The following is a 10,333-nucleotide window of genomic DNA, read 5'->3' on the forward strand; positions in this document are numbered from 1 at the left end:
AGCATGTAACTGAGTGAATAATCAAGACATACAATATGAACTATATATCATATTCACACACACACACACACAAAAAAAAAAAAAAAAAAAAAAAAAAAAAAAAGAGGAGGAGGAGGATTTAGAATAAAAATATGTAAAATTTTGCTAGATATTTTTAAGGCCCCTTATAGAGGTTTGACTTTAGGTCACCAATTTCGTTGAGTTGTCTCTGGCAAAAGCCTAGTACATGAGAAACAATATTTTATGTTGATAGAAGCTTGACGCGTCTAAATTGCGTAAGTATTAATCTTCATTCTCCATAAAAAGGTTAGAAAGCTAAAGCTAAAAAAAAGAAAAAAAAAGAAAAATGCATTTCTTGAAATCCCAGTTGGGAGAAGAGCAGACAGAGTAACAACCCAAGACGTGAAAAAAGAACAACACATGAAGGCAAGTAAAAAAAAGTGATCATCGGCCTAAAAAATTCATATTCACACCGCATGGGAATTATTAAAGAGGAAGCGTTCCCTACAAAAAAGTTTTTCATAATATTCCCACATATGTATAGCGGTACAAGAAAAAGAACATGATAAGTAGAATAAACTAGTACAAGAAAAAGAACACGACAAGTAGCAGAGGCGGACCCAGAATTTTGACGCAGAGAGGGCACGAATGACCAAATGCCTTAATATTGACATGTCAATTGTTACTGTCAAAATTTGGCGTGCAACTCTTTGAAAACTTAATAATTATGATAAGGTGTTAGTAAAATAGTATAAACTTTAATATTGGAAGGAGGAGAATGTGTTTAGAATGGGGAAAAGATTTGATTTGGGGCTTCTTCTTCCTCTGTTTTTTTTTTGTTTTTTATTATTTGTGTGTGTGTGTGTGTGTGTTGGGGTGGCGTTGGGGGGGGGGGGAGTTAAGGGAGGACTAAAGAATTAAAAAAAAAAAGTATGTGGGCTTATTAATTTATTTGTAGAGAATCTACAAAACAAATTCAACAAAAAGTAGAAAGTAAACTGCTATAGCCAGACTTGAATCCAAGTTTCATGCAAGAACATAAGGGGCCCAATAACCAATTGAACCAAAGTAGTGGATATATCTCAGGGGTCCTTTTAAATATACATACGTTTTTTACTGTGTATGCACCATATATATGCAATGTTTTTCCAAGGTTAGAGGTGGCACGTGACCCCTTTCCTAATAGGGTGGGTCCGCCTCTGACAAGTACAATAAACCAGTGAAAGAATATGAACATCCGACTTAAAATTTTAAGGCAAAGGTGGGAGTGTTATAAACGCTTACACAACCAATGGGGGATAATTGTACTATTCTCTAAGGGGTCATTTGGTACGCGGACTAAATTATCCCGGGATTATAATGCCGGGACTAATTTATCCCATCTGGGAGATGGGATAAAATAACCACAAGGTTAGTGGGATAAGGTGGGATATCCCATCCTTAGGATTGTGCTTCATTTTATTTTGTTTGGTAGAAGGCATCATAAATTTATACCTTCTACCAAACATGGAACAAAATATTAGTGCTGAGATATCCCAGCTTATAACATGCACCAAATGGCCCCTAACAGCCTCGCACATATGTAACTCAGTTCTTGTGTGTTACATGTGGATTATTATTATTATTATTATTATTATTATTATTATTATTATTTGCATTTTTTTGAAGTAGAGGAGGCCCAAGAGGAGTGGGCCTAAAGTCGATGGGACCGGGCAATTTGCACGATCGTCCTTATTCGAGTGTGGTCTTTAATTTCTACCCTTCGCCTAAAATACCCCGAGGTTCTGGATTCGAATACCGGCTTAGTCAAAAAAAAAATCGCAAGCCAGGGGCCTATTCGGGGCCTAACTTTTGTAGAATTCCAACAGAGTAAAAAAAAAATTATCTTAAGTCAAACCTCAGTAAGGCAAAGGTAAAAAACAAAACAAACAAAAAAATTGCCTTAAGTCAAACCTCAGTCTTAAAGGCAAAAGTTTTTTTTTTTTTTGACCTTTGCCTTAAGACAATTTTTAGACAAATTTTGTTTTATAAGACAGACTTTTCGCGAAGCCTTACCTTGAGGTTTTTTTTTTTTTTTTTTTTTTTGACTGAGCGAGGGTTCGGACTCAGAATCTCAGAGTATTTTCGGTCACTTTTTTAAACAAAGGGTAAAAATTAAAGACTAGCGCCTTTGAAGGACAATCCGTGCAAAAAAAATGGATGGGAACCAGATTAGGCTCAACATGCTAACGTTAGTGGTTCAGCTAGATGGGCTGATTTGAGAGCGAGACAACCCAAGAGCATAAGAACATGAGGAGATAACAAAGATAGACACTTTTATACAACAAATCTCATTCTGCATGGTCACAAGCACCTATATATAACAAAGTTGCAAGTTCTTTACCTAATATATTCTGGATGGTAACTCGCACCAGGAAAAAAGAAAATTTATCGCGTTGGAGCGTCTGAATGGCGAGGATAATAGCTCAATGACATACATGAAAATTTATCGTGTTGGAGCGTCTGAAATGTGAGGATAATAGCTGAATGATATACGTGCTTCAAAGTTCTGAAAAAAAAAAAATTAAGACATTAAGTTTTTGCAATCATTAGCTCAGTTTAACAAATTGATTTGTGTGCACATTGTGCTACTCATATTACTACTTTTAGAGCTTGGAGGCAAAATAATTACAATTACAGTATACATACACTATCCAGGGCATTAGTACAAACACAAAACTCTGTTTCTCTATTAGGATTAAGATTACACACCATGAAATTTGTCAATTACAATCATTACCTACTTAATACTGTAGCAACATTTGTGAAAAGTAAATACTAAAATTGGACCATTGTTGCAAGTCTTATCAATACATTGTACAGCAATCAACTAACAATATTCCCAATACACTGACCTGAGCTGGTACTGGAGCAAAGATCTCGAATACAAGGATATGGAAACGAGCACATATCGTTCGTTAAGTTATATATATATATATTTCAAAATACACACATTTTTCAGTTTCAACAGCTCAAAGCCTCAGTGTGAGATCTGGTGTCAATTCATCTTTTTCGACAGATGGAGTCCACTCTACAGAATTCACATTCGAACATCCAGTAAAAGTAATCGTAGGACGATGATCAGAGCAATCAGCGTTAGTTACTTGACGAAAACTTCCAGGCCATAATAATTGATCAGCCCCATCGATATCCTCCACGTATAATGGCGGGCCCTGCTGATACTGGTGTCCATAGTCAAATCTCGCGCTCGTCCTGAAATCAAGTGATCCCATTGCTGGTGGAAATCCGTGCACTGACGAATGCGCTTTGATCCCTAACGACCGTGCAGTGGACCCGTGCAATGGCAAAGCAGCTAAATTAGCATACCTTTCCGAGAAAATCCCCATCCTCATAGCTCGTTTTGCTAATGTTCTCTCTCGTTTGTGAGCATTCTGGTGACCGCCAAGTGCCTGTGAGTAGGGGTGGAAAAATGAGCTCATGAAAACATGACACGCCCATTTAGTAGCTTAGCACATTTCAACATCAAAAAATCGGGTTGATGTGTAACCCAAACTACCCATGAGAAATATTGTCAAAATATTTTTTTATTTTGATACATTATATATAGCTATAATATCAAGAAAAAAAATATTAGTAGGTACTAAAAAAATTATAAAAGACAAACAAAGAAATTAAAACTTGGTAAGAATTGCGCGGGTGTTTAGCCCATTTCAGTCCAAGTAACTTTTGGACAGGTCAATAATCCGCTCATTTATTAACTGAGCCCATTTTAACGCGCTCAACTAGCCCAATTGACACCCTTACCTGTGAGCTGTAGAATTTACGCTTGCAGAAATTGCAAGTGAAAACTCTTCTAACTGCTGCTTCTCCTGAATTTGGTGATGCTGCGAGTTCATTGCTGCTTTCGCACGTACTGGATACTGAAAATCCTATTGAATCTTGGCTGGCCAACTCGTCGATACCAGAATTAAGGCAGAGTGATAAATCAAGTGAAACAGGTTCGGAACTTAATTGAGAAAACTCAATGTTGGAAGCAACTTGGCTTGTTACATCAGAATCATTTCCAGATAAGGCTTGTAATTCAATGTCGAATTTTGATGCTTCCATTTTAATTCGGTTTAAAATCCGTTACAATGGAGGACAGTTTTGCGGAATTTAGTGATCAATAACAAGATTTAACAAAACCAATGGACTACATCTGCATTACCAAGGTCGTCCTGCACGTGACAAGAAAATAACATGTCATTTCCTGGAAAAAAACTCTATGCTGTTCCGACTCTCCAAAAATGTGTCTGCACTTATGTCGGATCCTCCAAAAATACACTACTTTTGGAGGATCCAAATTGCGCCCTCGACATTGTTGAAAAGTCAGAGCAACATATGAAAAAATCTGATCAATGCAACAACCATATGTGTTTAAATAAACTGCTTTAAAGTGTATGTCTGGCTATATAGCACTATAGCAGACTGCTGAAACTCATTTTATTGTCAAAAATTTATAATTTAAACTTCGCGACAACAATTAGAGGCCAGATATACGCGAAATACTAGTTAAACATACTACACAAACTAGCCAGATGATTTGGTCCTGGATAATTTTTTCCCTTAGGACCATTGAACTTTTTTAGATCTACAAACTTCTGCAAAAGAACTGATCAAGTGACATTTGAATTTGATCTGATTTATTTGATAGGCTACTAGCAGCAATCATTATATTGAGAAACATTGTAGTCAAAAATAAATATGGCACAGAAGTTTGTTAAGTGAGCTCTGAGCAAATTGTGACTAGATGGCCAAATTGTTACTTGATCTCACTACACATTCTGACCATAATTGTAGACAACTACCAAGATAATAAATTGAATATAAATGGTTTTATTGTTTCTGTATATGTTGACTGTTTGAAAAAAGCATCCATTCTGCTTTGCATTTGATTTGTATGCAATTTATAAATCCCAAAAGAAACTGGGAAAATATGATGTAGTATCTGTAAGAAGAATAACGATGAAGTTAAGATTAAATGAGATTGTGTTTCCTAAACGCATACAATTTCAAATGTTCTGACTCAATCTTCCAACAAAATGATACTCCTATAACAAATCAAGATTGTAACGCGTTGAATTAAATATGATGGTTAAGCTGGAGGAAAGTTATAGGAGTACTATGCAATCGAAAGATACCTCAAAAAGTAAAAGGCAAGTTTTTATAGAACAATCCTGAGATCGGCAACACTAATACAACAACAACCCAGTGAAATCCCACATCGTGGGGTCTGGGGAGGGTAGAGTGTACGCAGACCTTACTCCTATCAAGGTAGGACGGCTGTTTCCGAAAGACCCTCAGCTCAATAAAAGCATAAAAAGAAGTCAGATAAGGCTAAAAGATTCAAAGCGATAAGAAAATGAAATAATGCAAGCGACACAGATACCACAGGATAATCAAAGCACAGGAAATAGCAGATAATAGCAGAAATCGGAGCACAAGAAATTATATTGCGATAATGCGACTACTAATAAGAACGGATAACGAGACTATCTACTAGCCTTCTACCCTAATTTGGGTCCTCCAAACCCTCCTATCTAAGGTCATGTCCTCGGTAAACTGTAATTGCGACAGGTCGTGTCTAATTACCTCTCCCCAATACTTCTTCGGCCTACCCCTACCTCGTCTGAAACCATCCATGGCCAACCTCTCACACCTATCGACAATACTAATATTATAGGAATAAATGTTGAGTCTTAGAAGCTCAAAATAACCACAAGATGATTGTTTTAAAAAATGCGAATGCTAGGATGGATATGCAATCAAATAAGATTGACAAGAGTAGAAATGGTCAAATGAGTGAGCAAAGCGTGCAAGTAGCACACATAGAAGATAAAATGGAAGAAGATCATCTGAGATGTTTCTACCATGTCCTACATAGACCTTTAAATGAAGTAATGCGAAGATCGGAGACTGATGATTGAAGATACTAAAACGAGACAAGGTGCATATCAATCGGATGTAAGTAAGTTACCTTAAAAGATCAACAATCTCTTGAAATCAATACGAACTTAACTAAGAATAAAATAAAATGGAAGCAAATGATCCATATAGGAGATCCGACCTAGCTGGGATTAAGATTTTAGCTATTGTTTGCACTTAGATTAGGTTTGTTTAAAAGAGAAATTATTTACTACTTGAAAGAAATGAGCTCCATAGAAATGGAACGAATACAAAGGATTCATGTAACCAACCCCAACTAATATTTTGAAACTAAAACTTAGTTAAGTGATACTTGAACGTGATCAAACTTCAGCTGGTTAGAATTTAAGTTAAGAGTTATGATCAAGTTCTACCATTTGTGAGACAGGAAATTCGCAAGGTCAATACAGAAGAAAAAATGATTAACATCTATATTTTTCTAATTTTAATCACTAAAACCATGATTTTTTTTTTCCAAATAAAGCTCATGAGTCATCTGACCCTTGGACAAGGAGCGAAGTACGGCACCTCAGATACAGTAACATAATGTACAGTAACATAAAACATTAAAGCTCATTTTTTTTTTAAAAAATAGTCTGGTATTCGGGACTCATGGGCCTGGTTATATTAGATTCGAGATGTGTATGGCCAGCTAAAAGGGAAGAGCTCCCTAATAGAGTTTTTTTTTTAATTCCTAAGACTTAAACCCTAGACATCTGGTTAAGGATGGAGGGAGGTCAGGTGATCGAAAGCTCATCTAGCAATCAATTCTAAAGAAGTTATTGTCTTCTATAATTTTTGATCTTGAAAGCCTACGAAAAAAGAAAAAAAAAAAACTGAATCCCATTTGCAACAATTTTCCAACTATTGATGAGACAAGATAAGTTATTGAGTTTTCTTGACCCATGAACCTTTTGTTAATCTCTTCTTCAATAACCATATAGTATCTTATATATAGACAGTCCTTCGTAAACTTATCAAGTTTATTATATAGCTTCAAATTTGCAACAAGACATGATAAATTTTTGCACAAAATCTAGTCTCCCCCTCTCTCTCTCTCTCCCACTCCATCTATTGCTGAATATACAGAAAGTCTTTTATGATCAAAGTTCAAGATTGGTCGAAAAGAAAAGAAATACAATTAAAGCAACATAAAACAGTTGAGGATTTTCATCACGATGTAAAGAGAATTGCATAGGATACATACATAGATTTTATTTAGATAAATAAACTATTATTTCTTTGCAAACTAAAACACTTCACGATTTGAAAGTACACAAGATTGAAGAAGCAGTAAGAATGTAAGATAGTATATGCTTGTTCACCAATATCCGAGCTAAAAAAGACAGACAAAATTAACCAACAACTACACATAAAAAATTTGAGTGGAAATACCCCAATAACGATCAAAACTTAAATTCATCAAAGTATATACAAGAAGAAAACAAATTACCAGTACTAACAAGATACCTGTGCAGGCAAGCATACACATGTTCTTGAAGAGGAGGGGGAAGTTGTTGTTGTTAAGTGGTACCAATAGTACTTTTCGTCTAAGGACAAAATATGGTGCTGTATAAAATAGGTCCACACTTTCAAAGTTCTGTACAAGAAAAAGGAACTTTAGGAGTGGGGATATGGAGGTCTTCTTTCATGTTTAATTATGTGAAACCCAAGTTCAGTTTGTGGGGTGGGTGGGGGATGGTATATATATATATATATTTTTTTATGGTCATCGCGTCTGTCCACCAAATCAAACAATTTAACCTTAAAAAGAGGCAGTTCGAATGTGAGTGGGTTTGCATGATTTTCATTATAAGCGGTGTCAACGTTATATATATTTATACCCAATATTTTCATTTTTCTTATCATCTATGTATACGTATCTATATAGCTAGTAAAAGAGATCAACGAAGTGATGTACGAAGCATCTCGCATTCATGCAGAATTCGAGAAAGAGTCATACCTTACTGGAAACCTAAGGTAAGTATTAATGGTTGATTCCAGGACTCAAACCCCCATGACCTTTAAGTTATGCGGAGACAGCTTTGTCGTTGCTCCAATATTTTCTTCAATAATTTAGTTACTGTGTTAGACATACACATTAAGGGAATTATCTAAGGTACCGTAAGGGGTTCATGATCTGAATTCCCTTCATGTCCTGCTAACCTCTTTCATATTTACTTTGTTATATTTTAAATTATCTTAGTAAAAATTCTAATTCCCTAGCTAAACATCACCCCCTTCAAAACTTTAGGTGTACTGTCTCTTTTGGTTATAATCACTTTTAAAGCAGACACAATTTGTGAGGAAAATATTTAGAATAAAGTAGAAGACGACAGAGAATCTTTGGTGGGACTAACGACATGAATGACTATATAGTATAACTGTTTTTTTGGCTTTCTTTTCACTTAGAATCTCATCCTTTTAGCTTAGCCATGATCTATTCAGGATTTTCTTGAAACTCACCATTTTTTAACATGGGAGAGAGTTGTAGTATGTCTTTTCCTTTTTCTTTAGTTTAACTCAAAATATATTTTCTCTGACCCTCTTGACATCCCACAATTGTTCCTCTTATAATTTTGGATATTTTTTTTTTTTCATATCTGATATTTAAATCAAATCAATAATATCAATTATATATCTTTCGTATTGACGTTTGGCATTTAGTTATGATTAAATGATATGAACCCGTAATTTTATCAAAAATCTAATAAATTTAATGTTAAATTTTTTAAAATTTAAGCCCATTAAAGGTGTGTTGGGTATAGAGAAAAATATTTTATATTTGGTTGGTTATTTTCGCACAATATTTTTTCTAGGAAAATAAGTTTTAAAAGATGAGAAAAACTTTCATTGATGATAGTAGGGGAAATTAGTTCCATAGTGGTATTTCATGATTGTCTCATTCCCACCCCCATTACCCTGCATCCAACCCCACCAGGCTCTCACCCCACCGACCAATAGTATTTACCTAAACTATATATAGATACTCTTCGACTAATATTGTTTGCTTACTAAGTAAGAAAAATAACTTTCTTTGCAAAAAATATTTTTTTAAATAATTTTTTTTTTGTGTGTGTGGAGAAATGCTTTTCATGATCTCCTGCTCTTTCTTATTAGCTCATTAACAACTTAAAGAAAACTTATTAGGTCAAAATATTTTATACAAATCAAATACACCTTAACTTTAAATCATGATTTCACCTTTTGCCACGATAAAGGGGAAAATAGACTTAATTTCATAGTGATGAATTCATATCTACCGTCACCAGTCACTAACCTACCTTTCTATTTTGGTTGCATGCCCACCATGCCTCTCATAATGTAATATTTCAGTTCATTTTTTGTTCCATTCATTCACCATGCAGTATTGCAGACTGCATATATAGAACAATAAGTTTTTTTTGTTTGTTTCCTTATTATACAGTCTGCTTCTGCGTACCAAAACACACAGGCCACATGCCAGGTGCAGTTTGTTCAACCTCTCATTAATTACTTTCTCTTAAATTAAAGTATTATTTTTAAAGATAATATTTATAAAATTTGATGGAGGCAAAAGTATAAGATGATGTCTTTTTATTTGTTCAAAATTTAATTGAGACAATTAGTCATATTTCTGCTAGTAGAAAGTAGCACGTACCTCTAAAATTAGTAGAGGGGATATATATATATATATATATATATATATATATATATATATATATATATATATATATATATATATATATATATATATATATATATAATTTAACTATGAATATTTCTTTTTATACTTAATTGGATGATTTATAATCGTGCATATATTTATGCATTATTTTAGATCATAAATTATAATAATTTTTCTTTCTTTTTTAAATTATGTACTCAGTCAAACTACATCACATAACTTGAAACTAGAGGCAGTGTGGTGACACGGCCACAAGCAAGTTTTTATTTGGAAGCTGGATCCCAAGTTTAGGTAATTGGACCCCATTTAGCATTAAGGCTAATTAAGTGGAGATAAGTTATTGGGGCGCCAAAACAAGCCCCCAAGTTTTAAAAAAATACATTTTCGTTGAAGGATTTAAAAAATAAAAAACAATAAACTAATAAAATAAAAACTATTCCAAGCTGTCAAACCATCCCCCAAGTTTTAAAAAATATCCATCTGATCCAAAATAAGGAATAATAAAACAAACCAAAATAAAAATCTAAAAATATGTCTTTTACCTTATAAAAAAAATAAATATAAAATTATATTCTCCTCTCTCCATTAATTCCCACATTTTTTCCTCCTACATCTGAAATATACTCCATTGGCAGCTTTTGTTGGGGTTGTGAGCTTCAAGCTTGAATAAATGAGTCTTTGAAAGAGTGCTTCATTTCAAGT

The 10,333-nt window shown here is 34.2% G+C and overlaps 1 protein-coding gene across 3 annotated transcripts; it reads right to left on the minus strand.

Annotated features, from left to right (window-relative positions):
- Window positions 1–2,709: 2,709 nt before the first annotated feature.
- On the minus strand, window positions 2,710–7,643 carry LOC132615216 (zinc finger protein 4-like). Of its 3 annotated transcripts, none has more exons than XM_060329777.1 (3): window positions 7,435–7,643; window positions 3,805–4,217; window positions 2,710–3,449 (listed from the first exon to the last, which is right to left on the minus strand). In XM_060329777.1, the coding sequence occupies exons 2-3, from the start codon at window positions 4,105–4,107 to the stop codon at window positions 3,012–3,014; spliced, it is 741 nt and encodes a 246-aa protein (XP_060185760.1). In that variant the 5' UTR covers window positions 4,108–4,217; window positions 7,435–7,643; the 3' UTR covers window positions 2,710–3,011. The 3 variants fall into 3 exon arrangements, with proteins under 3 accessions (XP_060185760.1, XP_060185761.1, XP_060185762.1); XM_060329778.1 differs by having other exon boundaries at window positions 7,418–7,643; XM_060329779.1 differs by lacking the exon at window positions 7,435–7,643 and adding an exon at window positions 5,181–7,398.
- Window positions 7,644–10,333: the final 2,690 nt, after the last annotated feature.

The sequence above is a fragment of the Lycium barbarum genome, chromosome 10 (genome assembly GCF_019175385.1).
Source record: "Lycium barbarum isolate Lr01 chromosome 10, ASM1917538v2, whole genome shotgun sequence".
In the NCBI taxonomy this organism is placed as follows: Eukaryota; Viridiplantae; Streptophyta; class Magnoliopsida; order Solanales; family Solanaceae; genus Lycium; species Lycium barbarum.

Bases quoted from the DNA above. Each gene is read 5' to 3' on its own strand.
- LOC132615216 (XM_060329777.1), bottom strand. From the start codon at position 4,107: ATGGAAGCATCAAAATTCGACATTGAATTACAAGCCTTATCTGGAAAT. The intron at 3,450-3,804 runs GTAAGGGTGTCA...CCCTACTCACAG, and splicing joins GTAAATTCTACAGCTCACAG to GCACTTGGCGGTCACCAGAA.